Below are 17223 nucleotides of genomic sequence, written 5' to 3' on the forward strand. Positions count from 1 at the left end.
GCAAAGCTACCCAATTTTCATTTTTTGTTAATTTTAACTAGGTAAATAGAATCTAAGTAGCAATACAATCAGGTCGTCCTCTTGGTTATAATAATGTACCCATATTGTTAACTTCATATTATATATCCTACCCAACGTAACATTATACAAAACAACCTACGCCATACAAATAAATAAATATAGGATCTAAAATCAGTACCTGGATTGCTGTTCTCCAGGTTTCACCCTAACATGAAAGGCATTCCATGGGGCCCACACCTGACATCTTCTCTCACCCACCCATTTCAGAGTTAACCCTCCTTCCTCAGTATTCCCATAACACCTCTCTCCTGACCCTAACAAAGCACTGTAAATGTTTTACACACCTACACATGTATACAGACTATACACTGAGCTCTCCTGCAGCAGGTACCAAGTTGTCTGAAACGTCGTTAGATCCACAGGACTAACGCAGTGACTGGCACAGAAAAAGCAACAAATACATTTTAATATACTTGCTCTCTTGGGACAAAATAGGAAAAGAACCAACCACAGCCCTCAAGAGGAGTCAGCCATACAAACAAATAATAATAACACAAGGTGTTTGCTTTAATGTTGTGTGTAGCCTTGTAATACATAAAATGTAAAAGGGAATTACAGGCAAAGAACCTGCCAAGTCTCTCCAGAAAAATGAGGAAGGCTTTACGGAAATGACCTGCAAAGTAAAAAAATTTTGAAAACCGTCATGATTTAAATTCACAGTGGCCATAAAACTCTTTTTATTGGAAAGAAACTAAAATATATAGCACAAATGAGAACACAGGAACTTCAGTGAAGAGTGTACATGAACATACCAACCACACTTCAACAAGCCTTTAAAATCCATCTTCATTTTTTAAAAATTTTAAATAAAACAATTACATTCAAGTGGAAATTTCTTTAAGGCTTCTCATTTTTAATTAAAAGTGTTAATATATCAGCAGTTGGAAAAATCTAGACAATGAAGATAAAAGTGTAATTTAATGCCGGGCGCGGTGGCTCAAGCCTGTAATTCCAGTACTTTGGGAGGCCGAAGCAGGTGGATCACTAGGTCAAGAGATCAAGACCATCCTAGTCAACATGGTGAAACCCGTCTCTACTAAAAAAAAAAAAATACAAAAAATTAGCTGGGCATGGTGGCACGTGCCTGTAATCCCAGCTACTCAGGAGGCTGAGGCAGGAGAATTGCCTGAACCCAGGAGGCGGAGGTTGCGGTGAGCCGAGATCGCGCCATTGCACTCCAGCCTGGGTAACAGGAGCAAAACTCCGTCTCAAAAAAAAAAAAAGGCGTAATTTAATAAGAAATGGGATTTTATTTAAGAAACCTGGTGGATAATAGAACCCAAATTATAATGGAGGCCAATGGAATGATGGCCGTCCAGAATTTAGTATGAGGATGATTCTTGATAGGATTCCATTAGTCCCAGTTCGCCTGAGCTGTAGACTAAAAACAACTCACATCTTATCTTAGCATAGTAAAATAATTAAGTTTCCAGAAAACTAGTAGTATTCTTTCAACTAAATTCTTCACGCAATTATAAATGCACTACTTTGTGGCATTATTGGCCTCAAATGTATGGTTTATGAAGAGTCTATATTCAGAAATGCAGCTTCATGTAAATATAACTCTTGGTATCCTAAGTTATTAAAAAGATAGAACTCAGAGTTACATTCAAGGGCATACTTTTAGTAGGAAATGGATGCATATCTTTATTTACTTATATGTATATAAAGAAATTCTAGATGGACATCAAACCAACTAATACCAGAAGTTACCTGGATCAAGGATGAGAGGAAGAACTTTCACTTAAACCTTCTTATAGATTTTGTAAATTTCTGAACTATGTTAGTGTATTTACATTTTCAAATATTTACATAAAAGTGTATGAGTGAAAACTATTTGAAAAATATTCCATTTGTCCCAGCAATTCCACTACTGGGTACATATCCAAAGGATTATAAATTGTTCTATTGTAAAGACACATGCACACATATGTTCACTGCAGCACTGTTTACAATAGCAAAGACCTGGAACCAATCCAGATGCCCATCAATGACAGACTGAACAAGGAAAACGTGGCACGTATACACCATGGAATATTATGCAGCCATAAAAAAATGTTAAGTTCATGTCCTTTGTACGGCCATGGATGAATCTGGAAACCATCATTCTCAGCAAACTGACACAAGAACAGAAAATCAAACACCGCATGTTCTCACTCATAGGCAGATGTTGAACAATGAGAACACATGGACACGGGGAGGGGAGCATCACACACTGAGGTCTGTAGTGGGGGGCTAGGGGAGGGACAGCAGGTGGGTAGGGAGGTTGGGGAGGGATAACATGGGGAAAAATAATATAGGTGACGGGGGGGATGGGGGCAGCAAACCACATTACCATGTATGTACCTATGCAACAATCCTGCATGATCTGCACATGTATCCCAGAACCTAAAGTGCAATAATATATATATATAAATAATAAAAGAAAAAAGAAAAATAGGCTATAAATGTAGTATTTATATAGAATTGAAATTAATTCTATGTTAAGTAGTAATAATTATCTTACTATCTTTTCTTCTATTCTGGTATTATTAATTATTTAAAAATTCTAGTTCTCAGCTGGGCACAGTGGCACACACCTGTAATCCCAGCACTTTGGGAAGCCAATGCAAGTGGATCACTTGGGGCCAGAAGCTCGAGAGCAGCCTGGCCAAACATGGCAAATCCCTGTCTCTACTAAAAATACAAAAATTAGCCAGGCATGGCGGCAGAGGTCTATAATACCAGCTGTTCAGGAGGCTGAGGCAGGAGATTCTCTTGAACCCAAAAGGCAGAGATTGCAGTGAGCCTAGATTGTGCCACTGCACTCCAGCCTGAGTGACAGAGCGAGACTCCATAATAATAATTACTATTACTTTTAATTGTATTATTAATAGTATTAATAGTATAATGCTAACAACAGAAAAACAAAAACCAGATATTGCACTAGACAGAGGGATACATGTATTACTTCATTTGATCCTTAGTTTAGACCTGAAGCCATTTTACAGATGAGGAAACTGAGGCCAAGAGAGGCTAAGTAATTTCCCTAAGTTACTTATACTTGTTTACCATAGACAGCAGGAAGCAGAATGAGACTTAAAACTGCTTGAAGCATCTCTGCCTCCAAAGTTTATGCTTCTAACCACTTTGTTTAAAACTTAGAATTATTAGCACTATTACACCTTTCTGAAAAAACAGGATTATATTTTACAAAAAAAACTTTCAATGTATAGAAGCCATTAGAATTGGAAGGAAAAATAAGCTTTGTCTTCACCATTAAAACTCTCATCTACATTACCCGTCCCTTTTTATCTGCCCTTCCCTGGCTGATTAGCTCAGACTGTAGGTTGCTTCAGGATACTTTCCTCTCAGCGTCCCAAGCCCAATGCCTTACTCACTGACTTCACTTTCATTAAGCACAACAGGTGTTGCTTCTCCCCTCCCTCTGTCTTACCCTAGCAGTTACCTCCTGTGATCTCAGAAGCAGAATGAGAGTCCCTTGAGTCTTAAGGGATTTAGTCTTAATGTATTAATGTATTCAAATACTGAATTTGTATCATTCAAATATTGACTAAAAATGAGTTTAAGTGTAAGGTGCTGGGGCCTGCCCTCTGAGAGTTCACAGCAGAAAGAGGAAGACAGACAAGCAGAGCCTCCCCAGTCGCTCCCATTCCTTTCTCTCACTGTGTGGGCTAACAATGGTAATATAACAATAATAAGCAATACACATGCTTACAGATTGGACACATAAGCGAGAAAGGCAAAAATATTAGAATCATTCACAATTCTAGCAGAGGTATTATGGGGGTTTTGATGGATGGTCCCTTCTACTTTTTATTTTATTTATTTATTTGAGAAATGCCACCCAGGCTGGAGTGTAATGAGGCGATCTTGGCTTACTGCAGCCTCAACCTCCCAGGCTCAAGCAATCCTCCCACTTCAGCCTCTTGAGTAGCTGGGACCATAAGCATGTACCACTATGCCTGGCTAATTTTTGTCTTTTTAGTAGAGACAGACTTTCACCATGTTGCCCAGGCTGGTCTGGAATTCCTGGGCTCAAGCTATCCGCCAGCCCCTGCCTCACAAAGTGCTGGGATTACAGGTGTGAGCCACTGCACCCAAACCCCTTCCACTTTTTAAATGAGCTCAAGTTCATCCCTAAATCAAACTGGTGATTTAGGGTCCCCACTAAACATTTGCTCCTGAAGAATCTTAGAGGGTCTTATTCTATATCCCCAGCCTCTGACATGTGGCCAGAGCTCACGAAATGAAAGAATCAACGGATGAATCAATGACGTAGATTAATGAAATCCAACAAACTTTGACATGGTTATTAGCTTATACATCGGGCACTCTTCGTGCATCACATAAACTGTAAAGACATAGAAAGGATTCAAGGAAAAAAATTAATTCCTACAAGAAGAAAGCTATTTTATTCTTGCCAGCTAGGGGGAGAAAACTACAAAATAAAATAATAAACACGGCCATCTCATTTCACTCCATATAACATCATGGTTATCATCTTAAGACAATTAAAAAACACTATAACCCAACTGTCAAGTATCCAGCTCTGTAGCAAGAGTCTAACCCAAGTCTCACCAGGAGTTATACCTGAATGGAAGATAGGGGGGGTTTGAGCCAGAAAGGAGTGCTCTGTAGGCTTCTTCTGGTGTCTTCTTTAAATAGATTACCTAAGACAGATAAATAGCAACATTTAGAACACCAAAGAATGACACAAAACTAATTACTCCCCAAATTTGCATTTCACCTCCTCCACTTAAAGAGTGACAACTGTTACGGTGATAGTGTTGATCTTCACAAAGCAACAACCTGCCACCATTCCCTTTTCAGCATGAAGCTGAGCAGCACCTTGGTCTTCTCCATGGGTAAGCTTAGAGACAGAGGGCAGATCCATGAAGAGGCCAACCTGGGCTCTTTACAAAGCCACACTGAACTGAGACAATGGCAGGGACAGTTGTACCCTCATAATCTACCGTGTGCTCACCAAAGACCAGTGCACATCTCCTTGACCTTCATCGAAGATCTGCCGTGAGTTATTTCAGTGCCTGGTAAATGTTGAAAGAACTCTCACAGTGAGCACAATACCCATGGGATATCTACTGAGTTTTCTGCCTACTCTGAGGAAACCCAGTGGTTGCTCTCTAAATACTCAATAAAATCACAATAAAATGGGTGAAAATGTGTATAGGTAACAGTATTGGAAAACATATTATCTTGGATTTTGATACTAAAGCTACTTAAATCCCTCTGGTCCAACAAGATAAACTAATCTTAAAGACGCAAACAAAAAAGAAGCCCTTAAAACCAGTGAACAACTTCCATGTAATCTACCTAGATACTGAGGCAATAGTATATGCCAGGCACTGTATCAGGTACCAGCACCTCCCTTAACAGAACTTACACTTGTGGGGCAAAGACAATAATCAGCAAAAATAAATACAGTCTAAGGTAATTGCTGAAAAGGAAATAAACAGGGGCCTGGAAAGGGGCCACCTGAGTCAGAGTAGTCAGGGAGGGGTCTCTGGGTGACGTTCAGGGTGAGGTCTGGAGGGGAAGAGCCACAGGACGAGCTAGGAAGGCCTTTCCAGGCTTGAGAATGACAAAGACAAGGTCCCTGAGGCGGGAAGGAGCTTGCTGAGCTGGAGGAAAGGGGGGTCAGTGTGGCCGGGACCGAGAGAAGCGGAGAGGGTGTCAGAGAAAGCCAGGCAGTGGCCGGAAGGTGAAGAGCGACAGAAACCCCTGGGAGAGTTTGGGTTTATTCCAAGAGCCATTTAACTTTTCAATTCTGAGCCGACGGCGTTGGTCCTTTTCCTCTATACTTAGAAATGAGCTCAATTCCTACAATCTTCTCTACTAAAATTAATGGCATTATTTCCTTAACATGTCCCATCATCAAAACCCTATGCATTTCAGTGACAAGGATGGCAGAGTCTCGGTTCCTAACAGCAGGGTGTTCCTCAACTTACAAAGCGTCTTTGAGCTTTAAGCTATTTCACTAGGAATATATTACATGTTTACTTATTAATATTTCAGGACTAGAAAAGGAGTCCAATCTGAGTTTTCTAAAGAAAGAAAAATAAGCCGGGCGTGGTGGCTCAAGCCTGTAATCCCAGCACTTTGGGAGGCCAAGGCGGGGGGATCACAAGGTCAAGAGATTGAGACCATCCTGGTCAACATGGTGAAACCAAATACTAAAAATACAAAACATTAGCTGGGGATGGTGGCGCGTGCCTGTAATCCCAGCTACTCAGGAGGCTGAGGTAGGAGAATTGCGTGAACCCAGGAGGCGGAGGTTGCAGTGAGCTGAGATCGAGCCATTGCACTCCAGCCTGGGAAACAAGAGTGAAACTCTGTCTCAAAAAAAAGAAAGAAAGAAAAATAAATAGATGAAAAATACTTCTAACCTTAGTAACAAAACCTCATATTCATTTGGCAAGTAAACATGAAGGTCTGATAAAGTGAACATCAACTTGCTGAATATGAAACAAAAAGTAATGGAAAGGAAATAACTAAAAGTGCTGCTAGACAAGGGGCACAGATTCTAGAAATGGAGACTCGTGACTCTAGGTGCAGCGCAAATAATTACAAAACTGCATTTAAAACAACACTAGCTCTAAAGACTGTTTTCAGTAACCAATGTTACAACAGGTTTTACTGTACCCTAAGGGGTAGGTTATGCAACAGAATAAGTTATAATGCAGCGATTTCTTAAGCCTAAAGATGCTGCAGTATTTGAAAGGTGGCTGGTTGCTAAAAGGGGAGGCTGCTTGTAGAAAGCGTCTGTGTGTGGATTAGATAATTAAAGCCTAGACAACAACCTTTGAAAAGCAAAAATACGTTTTCCTCCTCAGGAGCAATTACGTTAATTTGCTTTAATTTTGAGGCAGTCATTGTACAAGAGGGCGGCAGCAGCCCACATGAAATGCTTCTTTAGACCGGCTACCCCCCAGGGCTTTGCTCCTCACCTTACCTGCATGATTCAGCACACATGGCCCATGTTCTCACACTGTAAGATGAGACTCTTTGTTTTTATTTTTATCCCAGTGCTCAATTATTAATAAGTGCAAAGTGAAACCCAACAGAGGCCATCTAAATTCCAGGAAGATTCCTGGGGCATCTTTTACAGGTTGACCTTTCACAACCTGAAGGCAGTATTTGGGCAAAGTAGGGAAATGTTCTCCTGATGAGCCAGCGCATTACTGCGTGAATGCATGCTGGGTCATTAAAATATCAAATTCCATTTTTCCATGATAAAATATGTCATATATTCTTATGCCAGATCTTCTTAGACATGTCTCCTTATTAAAAATAGAAAGAGAGAGGAGAGAGACAGACGAGGCTACATGAAAGTTCAGAAGAAAAGTGACATTTATTTTAAAAGGTAAGGAACTTTCCGAACTCGCATTGTTGCTCTCGGATGAAAACAGAATTCAAACAGTGGGCTGACTCCAAAGCCCACAGCAATTCCATCAAATCTGCCTGAAAATATAAACTCAGTTGGTAGCATAGGTCTGGAAAAAAGGTTTCCACTCTTCCAAGTTCCTAAATGCCATTTCATTCCATTTGACTTTAAAACTTAGGTGACTTCAAACTATTAACAGCTTACAGTCGTCTTTAAGGAAAAGGGCTGCGGAAGGAGGATCAGAAAGAGAAAGAGGAACTTTCTAGCTTATCTTTCTACTATCAACACATTGTCTTTTTTACATACACAGATCTGTTTTCAAATGTAAATTAAATTAGTTACGCAACTTCCTGTGTACTTGTTCTAAAAATAAAATCTATATTTAATACTCAAAAATTCGTTACCAGATATTCTAATATTTCTAAAAGTATTTTTGCCTTCTCTCAGCAGAATCATAAAAATATTTTCTGAATGAAATTAATTTCAAAGCATCTTCTAAATATCTTGATTTTTCCTTTTCTGCTCCTAAAGGGAAAGAAATAATATGCTGCCTGCTTTTCTCACTAGGTATTAACATATATAAACCCAAACCAAAAAATTTCCCCAAACTTTTGACTAATACAACTTAACACAAGCATTTGCACAGTTAGTTTGGTGTACCACATCAGTTTAGAGAGTGGCACACGCACTTTGATAAAACTGCCCTACCTTTGCCAAGAAGTCCTAGACATCATATTAATAATATAGCATTTAACATACACTTTTAAATAAGGCAGGAGTCACCCAGTTAAAGTGACTTGTTTCTGTTTAATTAACTTCCAGGTACGAAGGACCTAAATAATTTTTAGTTTATTTAATAAAAGGTTTTTAAAGCGCCAGTATCTTAACATATATATTATCAACAGCTATGAGGTTTTGTTAAACAGCATAATAAAATTTACCCTACTACAAACCAGCATAATTTATATTGTTTACCTGCAAGCCAATGTTGCCCAAACTTCCGTTAATCATGCACTTCCCAGCTTCTCCCATGTGTACCACCATGCACTACCATTCTTTCTAAACAGACATTTATTTTTCACTTAAATCAATTTGATGTAAAATGTTTTATATCATTGCTATAAATGGAAACCCTCCCACTGAGTCCATACCTAAATGAATATTAAAATATCTAACTTATTTTAAATATTTGTGTTTACCACACCTTGCAAAACAATGTAACAAATATCACATTTGTGCTAATTTTATAGAGGAACACCAGACCAACATAAGAAGTTATATAGAATCCTCTGAGAATTCATCAGCAAATACTTCTAAATCATTTTTTAAACTAAATTCTGCAGTCATTAAATCCTTAAAGCCTGCCCAAAAATAATATATATGAATTTTGAAAGCATTTTGGAATTTACAACTATATTTCTATACTCAGATAATTCAATCTCTCTGATATACAAGGGGTGATTCTTAAAACAAATGGCTTCATAGAGAAGTCTAAACCAGACTTTCAGTCATGACTTTGCTAACGGTCTTTCTCTGGGGACATCTGCCTCAAACTTTACTATGTTTTAGCTTTGTTTTTAGGTGCTATTGTTTCCTACAAAAAAAGAAGCTTTTCTGCAAAGCACAACACACACACACACACACACACACACACATAGTACACACACACACACATATACTACACACACACATACTACACACACACACACACACACATATATATACATTTTCCTACAAAAAAACAAGCTTTTCTGCAAAGCACAAAACACACACACACACTATATATATATTATATATTATGTATATAATATATATATAAAGCAAAATCTGTGCTCCTATATTAATTATATTTATGTTTTGTGACTTGGAAAGTGAAAATACTCTTGAGGATTCAATTTGGCCATGTGAAAGAGCATTCTTCAATTTTATTTGTTTAATATTTTACTTGTTTAAAAAACAGGAAACAAATGCTGAGAATAGCCTTTCCCAGGTAGGTGCTTCCACTGGAACATTGACACCATAGCTTTGAAATTAACATTCCAACTGTCTGCGCCAATTAAATTCCTTCAAAATACAACTTCCAGAAAACAGATGTTACAACTTTAAAATAGTCTAGAAGCACTAAGATTTACCAAATATGGAAGACTTACACCAAAAAAGGAGAGACTTCCTTCACAAGTTTCAGACAACTAGGTTTAGCATACACAGAATACTAAATGTGGACATTACAAAGACATCACTATGATCTGTGCTTTGGGCTATAGCACATTAATCAGCAATCATGCTGTGTCCTTTCCTCAGCACCATGTAACTTAAAATTATCCTGCTTGCAAGACTGCAATTGAGGATGGGGGTGGGCAGATGTTAAGAAGAAAATGTTTCTTTCCCTGCTGAAGCTAATCAGTGCGGAACACTCATTTGGCTTGAAACTACTGCACCCTAACTGGCTGCTCCCAACATTCCCTTTTCTTAAGAAGGATTCCTCCTAGTCAGCCAGACCCAGATTCTCAAAAGCCATCTTTGACCCTGGCCTCTCCATCACTGTGATACCCACATCAAGTCAAGACCCAATCTGATTCTCTCTTCGCAGTCATAGTCAGTTTATTTATTTCATTTCATTTCATTTTGACAGGGTCTGGTTCTGTCCCCATGCTGGAGTACAATGGTGCAATCTTGGCTCACTGCAACCTCCACATCCCAGGCTCAAGCCATCCCCCCATGTGGGCCTGGACCTTTCTTCCATGACAATCATCGTCACGTTACTTCAAACCCTTACCACTGCTATAGGACTAACTACTTCTCTCTGCCTACACCTCCTGCCTACTCCAGTCGTTCCAGAGCAGGGCTCGGAAAGTCTCAACCCTGCTCAAAAAGCCCAGCCCAGACGGCCAAACCTTTGCCAAGATATCGTCCCAGCCTCCCTTTTCAGGTGAATTTGTCATTTTTCCTCAAATGAACCCTACCCACTAGCCTGGACTCCTTACCCATCCCTAAACATACCTAATATCTGCTGGCACTTAAGGGGTTTTGGGGTTTTTTTTTTGTTTTTGGTTATTGGATTTCTTTTTGAGATGGACTCTTGCTCTGTTGCCCAGCCTGGAGTGCAGTGGTGCGATCTCGGCTCACTGCAACCTCTGCCTCCTGGGTTCAAGCGATTCTCCTGCCTCAGCCTCCCAAGTAGCTGGGACTACAGAGCACAAATCACCACAGATGACTGCAATTCAATCAGCATATGTATTTACTTAACACTTAAAATTTGCATAGGAACCTACACACATATGAGGGCACAGGGAGAGTTTGCAATCTCCATTATGGAGTCTAAAGGCACTGACTTCAAGGGCTCTAAAGGGGGCTGGGAACGACCCATGAAGTGACCAGACCCTGCTTGAGCCTACCTTGCATCATGGCAGTGTTTAGATGCCACCCACCTCCTCCCCTTCCTTGGGATCATAGCTCTAAAGTGAGACAGTCTTTTAGGCAACCCAGTAAGATCAGGCCCCTGCCCATGCTCTCAAAGCTCTCCGCCCTTCTCCTTTAAATTCGTACACCAATTTGTTTCTGTGGTTATTCGATTTAGCTGTCTTCCCAAGCAGGCTGTGAGAGCAAGGTTTCCATCTCTTTTTTCTTTGCAGGACTCAACACTATGCCTGGCATGTAGCACATACTCAAAAAAAGGTTGGACGACTGCACAAGTAGTGGGCATTTTCTATGAGGGGAAGCACGACGCAGACACGGGTCCTTTCCCCAAGAGAGGCATGGTACTAACCCTCTATGCCTCCATTGCCTCAGGTACAAACTGAGGACAATCACTGTTAACTACCACATAAGGTTGTCTGTTGGGAAGAATAAGTGAATTAATAATGTATGTAAAGTGCTCAAAATTATATCTAGCACATAGCTCTTTTATAGCAAGACATAACAAAAAGGAGATAAATTTCGGTCCCGAAATGTTTTCTTTCCTTTCCCCAATCTGTCTCTGGGTGAATCTGGATCTACAGTACTATTATTTCTCACATCTTCACCCTAAAGCCCATCTATGTATACAAACATCAGAACATGAGGTTGTAAATGTCCCTGATAAGACCATGATTTCGTTCAAACCTGTGATTTTAGAGTACAGATGTTGATCCTACTCTCAGTTCTGACTCTTCAAACAGCTTCCCTAGTCTCCTGATGCCTCAGTATCAACATCCATAAAATAAATGCCACAGGCCCCTGCTTTACCAAACCCATTATCAAAATATCAGAAGATCCCTGAGGTGGTCCATGTCTTTCTCCAACAAAGTACGTGAAAACAGAAGTGAGTTACTGTTACCAGCACTGTATTCATTTTTTCTATTTGAACTTCTCATGAACAAAAGAATAAGATTACCAAGCTGGATTTGTTTTTAGGAAAGGAAAGCAATCACCAGTCACTTGCAAAGAATAAACCACAGAAGTCCATGAAAAGAGATCCAGCATAAAAACACACTTCAAGGCAAAAAAAACTCTACAAAAAGCTGAAACATAAAACTTTTAAAGTCTCTTCATTGGCTCCCAAAACTTGGTTCTCAGACTTCTTAAATGTCAGGGCTCTTAATTTATAAAGTGTTTTTTCCTAAAGACAGCATTAACTGTGATACACAAGCACAAACAAAATGTTTAATTTTGTTATTTTTAGCAACATTATTTTCTTAATCATTTCCTCCCATTATATCCAGTGACTCAGAAAACAATATCTACATTCAACTTTATAATTTTTTTAAAATAGGAAAAAGTTATACATTTCTCAAATGCATAAATGATTCTACTTTGTTCTAATTGCTTGCAGAAATAGAAATATTTCGTGTTAAACGATCATATATGAATTAGGTCAGTCTGATTACAAATGAGATACACAACTGTATTTAAAGCCTATATTATATTCAGTCTATTTTAAATCTATCATGCTAAATAGTCTAATTAAAACAGAAAAAGAATGAATGTGTTTTGTTTCCTACAGTCTTTGGTTGAACTCCTTGCAAAAGAAAGTCATTCTTCCTGTTCTTCAAGTTTTGAGTCCATTATAAATCTACAGCTTACGAAGTCAGCAAAGCATAAGACAATGTATCTGCTTAACAAATATGAAGGCAGGGGTAATTACAGAAGTCATGCAGAACCTGACATCAGGTCTCTGTCTCCATCACTTATTTCTACCCTAAAAATACTTAACAATTTTCCGTATTAGAATCCTTATAAGAATGAGGCCTGGAAATGACGATGTTTTTTGTCTGAGGTGCTGTTTGCTCTGAAATACCCTCATGTGACATCTCTTTACAGTTTAATTTGAAGCTGGGATTTAACATTCAGTCAACAAAGAGTAGACTTTATTTATTCGACAAGTCGTTTAGAATAGAAATACTCTCTCACCCCTCTCATGGGTATAATTAGAGTGAAACCAGTGGGAGCTTTTTGATGGGCAATTTAGGAGAACTGCAGACAATATTAGCCATGTGTGTCTTCCCATCTAATTTGATTAGAACCAGTATGTTCATAATCAGCCTAAAAAGATATCCTTCCAGAACTGACAGCGACAGCCAGCACAAATGCATATCTCTTGCTAACACTGTCGAAGCGACACAATGGTTCTCTTCTGCTTGCGGTGAGTTCATGTACCAGCATAGACCTCACTGATCTGGTTGCATCACAGTAAACTAGCCCTAACCCCTTACAGAGCAAACAAAGGTAACACGAAGCCAGTGTTCTTCATACACAGAAACCTAAAAGGACACAGTGAAGGAGGAAAGAAGAAAATGTGTAGTCCAAAAAAAACCCCGAGTCCCTTAGTCTCACACAAGCTGAGCACAGTACTGTTATGTTACAACTTGCAGCTAAATATAACCCTGTAGAACATCTCTCCTTCATCGTCAGAAACCAGTCCTTATATAAAACACAAAAACAGACTCACTCCAGAATATCACTTGAATAATACATACTCCCAATCTGAATGGTTTCATGTTAAAAACTCCTGGTGCTGAGTTTCACTGCTTACTTCTGGGTATAGTATGAGCTTCATTTCATAAAACTTTCCAAATGAAGAAAGAAAATGAAAAAAAGTATGTTATTTAAGCCCAGGACTGCACTGGATCAACTTTAGAAGGCAAAGATCCGTAACTTAGTAATAAAGATGGTGAAGCAGCTCTGCTGTAACAGAGCAGGATTAGATGTTTAAATCCTCTTTACACCTGCTAGCAATTATAGGGAAGTCCTTCAATTGCAAATATATTACAGTCCAAACATTTACTTGTAAAAGATAATAGGAGTTTTTTTGGTCGTTTTCCCTTTTTTGGTTTAAAGTAGAGACGGGTCTCACTATATTGTCCGGTCTGGTCTCAAGCTCCTGAGCTCAGGCAATCCGACTGCCCTGGCCTTCCAAAGTGCTGGGATACAGGTGTGAGCCATTGTGCCTGGCCAACGATAATGTTTTGAGTTCTGGAAATATTTTCCCAAAAACAAAATCTTCAGATTTTAAGTTTTCTAAGCTAGTCCAAAAATGATAATATATTCAGTATTATCATTAAAATCATCTATCTAAAATAAAATTTAGCAGAAGAAATTTTCAAAATTAAAACTAAAATAATTAAGTGTGTTAGTTTTTTAAGTTAATTATCTTCCCTCAATGCTAATACTTGAGGGAAAGCGGAATTAGAAAAACTTGAGGAAATCAAGGAATACACCTATAATGGCTTTAAAGTGAACCCTGAATTATTTCTAATGTTTTGGTTGGTACTTTATTATATACAATTCTGCTTCAAAAGTCATAACTTTCCTCAATATTTGGCATTACAGCTGATTTCAAATCTGAGGCAGTGGAAAGCAGGGCAAATATGAGAGGAGATTTTCTTGCTGTCACTGGCAAGAAGTAATTGGGAAGAAAAGTGAACAAGAAAGGTCATAAACTTTCTGGGAACGCACAGGAGGAAGCCTACCAAACTTGCCAGGGATGGAACCCAACTGGGTGGGTTGCTTCCCATGTACTTACAACAACATTAGGCAGTCTGTGATGTCCTAGGAGAGGGAAGGTGGTAGACCAGCAACCTGGTGTATTCATTTTAGTAACTAGAACATATACCTGAGGAACTGTAAATAAAACCGTTTTTAAAATTAAAATTTTAAGAAGCCTTTTCAAATACAGTCATCCTATTCTTCTTCAAATTTCAGGAAGTTTACAGGTGTGATGTTATCCAAGCTTCTAACACAAAAGCCACAAAGCATGTAAACTAAATCTCAGGTCTAGAATCTCAGAGTAACTTCTAAGCTACCGTTCTTTGAACTCACTCAAGAATAGAAAACTAACAATGCACACAAACAAGGAATTGGTTGTTCTCTTCCAGGATTTTCAAGAGGCGTTGCTTAGAGAAAGCAGGAGATACAAGAGTTTTGCCACCAGTCAGGTGTTTGCAGAAAAGATTCCATGGCAATTTTTCTGTCCATTAGCCCCAACTGTTCAAACATGTGCCACATGACAATATTGTCCTTCAAGAAGATAACAGAATTAATCATTCTTAACTGTGCGTAGAGTTTTTTAAGTAAACACGTTCCCTACATACTTTAGCTTACTAATTTCCACAAACGGCAGAACTGAAACAAGTGAAGATAATTACAGCTTCAATAAAAGTAACTTAAACCCAACCAACAGATCTATTGCATACATACCGTGTATACATAAAACATACAGGAAGTCCACCCACCTGCCCTGCAGTAACTGGGAACTTCTCTCTTATTCTGGCTCACTACTGTAAGCAGACCTCACTACTTCCAGAAAATAGCCCCCCTTCACCCCGGCCAGCAATTTCTCACCCCCATCTTCCTATGAGCAACACGACTTGCATGGCAGGTTTACTGGTAGTAAGGAAAATGAGGGAGGAAGAAGGAAAACGAGAGAAGCAGAGAATTTTCCACAGTTCTACGCACAGGTAATTCATTTCTTCATTCAGCAACGAGTTACTAGTACTAGGCACCACGGATAATACCAAGAACAAAGCAAATATGTTCCTGACCTCATGGCGTATCCCTTGTGTATCATTTCAGATCTACTCCCAGGAGTTCCCCACTTTAAGTACTCCTCACAAAAACCCTAAAGGCTAAGTAATCAAACCATTACAGCATAGCAGTGTAAGAGAAACTGGAATGACACAGATAACTGTACCACGGAGAGCTTCCAGTGACGTTCTAAAAGGTGAGTTGTCAAGTGTTTTTAAGTGTACATCAGGTCATTTCAACTCCCTAAGAGATCCACATGTCACAAAGAATAAAATTCGAACTTGCTCTCATGTACAACCCCTGGCAGAGACTGTGGCCTCATCGCCTGCGTTACAGCCTCTTCGGCCACAGTAGCTTTGTCTTGGTTCTTCAGTCTTTCCTAGTTCATTCCCACTCTAAAGCTTTTGTGCATGTTGTTCTCTGCCTAGAATGTTCTTCCTCTTTATCAGCATCACCACCCCAAAGAGGGCATCTCTGAACTTCCAACCTGAAGTAGCCAGCCAGTCACCAGCATATCGCCAACTTGCCATTATCACTGATGTCTTACTTGTTTGTTTCTCTCAGCAAAATCTAAGCTCTGTGAGGATGGGGATTTTCTCTCTCTTCTCCATTGCCATATCCTCAGAGCTCAGAAGGAGTAACTGGCCCAGGTGTTCAATGACTGTTCAATGCAAGAATGAACAAATGAATCAGACAGAGAGAGGGAAATGCTATCTCCTGTTAAAATGCATAAAGAGTTTTTATTAGACAGGGAAGGCCACAGCAGCCCTCTACTACCCTCTTTTGACTCAACTACCAGAAAATTCATTAGTACATTTTGGGCTTCAGTATGTGAGAGTCAGTTTCTGTTACATGCAAACAAAAAAGTCTGACTGTAATAATACTACTATTCTACATATCAGCCAACTAAGAAAGGAGGAAGAGGAAGGAAAAACAAACCAATAGGAGATTCCTTTCATTCTTGTCTGTAGAAAAAAAAAAATTAACTCAACAGGAGAGGAGTGGTCAGAACAGAGGAAGAAGAAAGAGAGAACCAGTAGGAAAAGCAAAAATGCAGAGGGAAAGGTACACAGAGATAATAAGAAAGAGTGATAAAGGAGAAAAGAGGTAAGTAGTTACTCACACAACAGTGTTCATTTGCACAGGGATGTCTAAGTAAGCTGAGGGTGCTAAGGACTGGAATGCCAATGATATAGGAGGTTCTTGGGCCTGTCAGTTCTGCCTCCTGTGACAATTTAATATCTCCAGGTTTTCTAGTATGTTGAGGATAGGCGTGGAGGGGGTGGGGTGGATAGGTAGATCAGGGAGAGATCTTCTCTAAGACGTATCTGTTTCTACAACTCAAAAAAAAAAAAAAATCACTATACAGCTCTACCAGAGCAATTCTTCAGAGGGGAAATTATTCTCTGCATGGCTAGAGTAACACGGTAAAAGTCAGAGACCTCTAGTCTCATACAGAAGTTCTTGTACTTAACCTGAGGTCTACATCAACCAGTGTTCCTTAACAAAAAGGGATGGGGGGCGGTAGAGATAAAAATTTTGTAAAATTGAATTAATAGAGATAATTCTGTGATCAACATTATGGGTAAATCCCAAAAATTTTAATTGTAATAAAAGGATCTTAACAACTTAAATGTTATTTCCTTTATTAATTCAAAATTAAATATTTTCATCAGTACACATGTGTAAAATCTAACATACTTTTTAAACACAGCCCAATGCTAGGATATTTTAAT

At 39.1% G+C, this 17223-nt stretch overlaps 1 protein-coding gene across 9 annotated transcripts in view; it reads right to left on the reverse strand.

Annotated features, from left to right (window-relative positions):
• The window catches only part of CDC14A (cell division cycle 14A), a 182824-nt gene that overhangs the window by 106286 nt on the left and 59315 nt on the right, over nucleotides 1-17223 (reverse strand). For 7 of the 9 annotated variants that reach the window (XM_074381355.1, XM_003933257.4, XM_010343810.3 and 4 more), the window contains one exon: nucleotides 4675-4754. The exons of the other annotated variants lie outside the window; for them this stretch is intronic. Coding sequence is in view for 6 of the 7 variants with exons in the window: in XM_003933257.4 (XP_003933306.1) it covers nucleotides 4675-4754 (80 nt within the window). In the remaining variant the exon portion in view is untranslated. The remainder of the gene's footprint in view (nucleotides 1-4674; nucleotides 4755-17223) is intronic. 9 annotated transcript variants of the gene reach the window in all.

Source organism: Saimiri boliviensis, chromosome 11 (genome assembly GCF_048565385.1).
Source record: "Saimiri boliviensis isolate mSaiBol1 chromosome 11, mSaiBol1.pri, whole genome shotgun sequence".
Taxonomy (NCBI): domain Eukaryota; kingdom Metazoa; phylum Chordata; class Mammalia; order Primates; family Cebidae; genus Saimiri; species Saimiri boliviensis.